Below are 1,757 nucleotides of genomic sequence, written 5' to 3'. Positions count from 1 at the left end.
AGAGTCCCGGTTGGGAAACAGTGACATAAACACAAATAAATACCAAAAAAAAAAAAAAAAAAAAAGAGTTATCGGCCCTAGAAGAGTAAGTCCCCAAGAGAATAAAATGTGTCTTTCTCATAGTATTCTGAGACGTGAAGATAAATTTATAAGCAATGCTTTGAATCACACTTTGAAGACATGTAAATTATATCATAAGAAACTGGCTTATAAAGAAAAAGCTAACTGTAACATTTGGCAAATAGTAGTAGACTCTTCCTGCCTTTAAGAATAAACAGATTCTTAAAGGCAGCAATTTTAATCCATAATTCACAGTAAGATTCCAAAATTTGTACCAAAGTTGTTTGGAAACATTGAGGAATGAAAATCACTGCGTTCGGGCCCAACTCGACGTCAGCTAGGATTCCGTTTGCACAGTCGCCTTTGCCAGATGACTGTAGATCGGTCCAACTCCTGTTATCATTTTGCCAAGTTTCCTTCTGCTGAAATGTCTGTGCTCTGTTAGGCTTCTGAGTCGCTGTCTGTGGCCGAGGCTGGACCCCAAACCCCCCTGCACGCATGTGGACAGGCCAAGACCGCTGCCCCACTTCATTCTGTCTCCTCCCAAGTGGGTGCTATCGGGCCCACCCTCCCGGGGCTCATGTGTCTGAGGCCTGCACACATGCTCATGCGTTGTCACCTAACCATGTTTTCCCTGGGATTTAGGAATGACAGGCCGCGGGACAAGGACAATGCATGACTTTTTCCCTCCTAAACTTAAAAAACGTTGTTCGTTTTGAATCGTCCCTTAAAAAGAAATTCTCACCTCAGTCTCCTTTTTTTTTTTTCCCTTCCTAAATAAAGCCTGAGAACTTGCTTTTAGCTAGCAAATCCAAGGGAGCAGCTGTGAAGCTGGCCGACTTCGGCTTAGCCATCGAAGTCCAAGGAGACCAGCAGGCGTGGTTTGGTGAGTAGAGCACATCCTCCCTGGGCGCGCGTCCCCGGGCAGGACGGGACGCCGGAGAGCGTGGGGCCGGGACTCCCCGGCAACACTGACTGCTGGTAGTAAGGGCGCAGACAGAACTTCGGGGAGAGGAAGCACAGAGCAGCGACGGTAGACTTGCAGCCCTTGAGCGGATGGGTGAGAAGCGCCCACGCTGAGGACTCCGGGGCCGCGGGGTGAAGACCTGACACCAGCTGGAGGCCCCTACCCAGCCTCACTGACTCCCCCGTGTCCAGCCAGAATCAGCTGCTGCACCCTCTGATGTCCTGGTGTGTTTCTTCTTTGCATTTGCCGGTGTCAGCCATTTCTCCCGGGACGTCCCAAAACACAGCCCCTCCCAAGCTCTTATGGCGTGTGCGCCCCGCTAGCCCCTGGGCCTGCCGGCCCGCCGCCGAGGGCTCATGCACTCACGGGTGTCACACGTCCGTCCCCCTCCAGGCGTGCGGGGAGTGGGTGCGTGGCGGCCCTCCCCCCCAGCCCTGCACCCGCGGTGTGACTCAGGGCCCGGTGTCGGCTGCTGCCTGCTCGGCGCCCAGTTTCAGGGCCCCGGGTGTGCCCGCGGGCGTGTCCTCCCGCGGTGAACCCCGCCCTTACGTGAGTCGCCCCCACCCCATGAGCTGGACCCTTTGAGGCTTGGCATTTGGCTGACCCTGTTTTTTTTTTTATTATTTATTTTTTTTAAAGGTTTATTTATTTATGCATACAGAACCAGGTTTCAGGCCAGGGGTAATGAAAGGATTCACCAGAGACAGAGCGGGGAGCAGAACAGGCAGAT

At 52.8% G+C, this 1,757-nt stretch overlaps 1 protein-coding gene across 4 annotated transcripts in view; it reads left to right on the top strand.

Annotated features, from left to right (window-relative positions):
* CAMK2D (calcium/calmodulin-dependent protein kinase II delta) overlaps nucleotides 1-1,757 on the top strand; it is a 239,027-nt gene that overhangs the window by 174,812 nt on the left and 62,458 nt on the right. For all 4 annotated transcript variants that reach the window (XM_004686618.2, XM_012727845.1, XM_012727846.1 and 1 more), the window contains exon 7: nucleotides 844-946. In XM_004686618.2, coding sequence (XP_004686675.1) covers nucleotides 844-946 — 103 coding nt within the window. The remainder of the gene's footprint in view (nucleotides 1-843; nucleotides 947-1,757) is intronic.

This window comes from Condylura cristata, unplaced genomic scaffold (genome assembly GCF_000260355.1).
Source record: "Condylura cristata isolate star-nosed mole 26May11 unplaced genomic scaffold, ConCri1.0 scaffold00021, whole genome shotgun sequence".
Lineage (NCBI taxonomy): Eukaryota > Metazoa > Chordata > Mammalia > Eulipotyphla > Talpidae > Condylura > Condylura cristata.
Note: the sequence above shows the minus strand (reverse complement) of the source record. Positions and strands in the feature narration are given on the sequence as shown.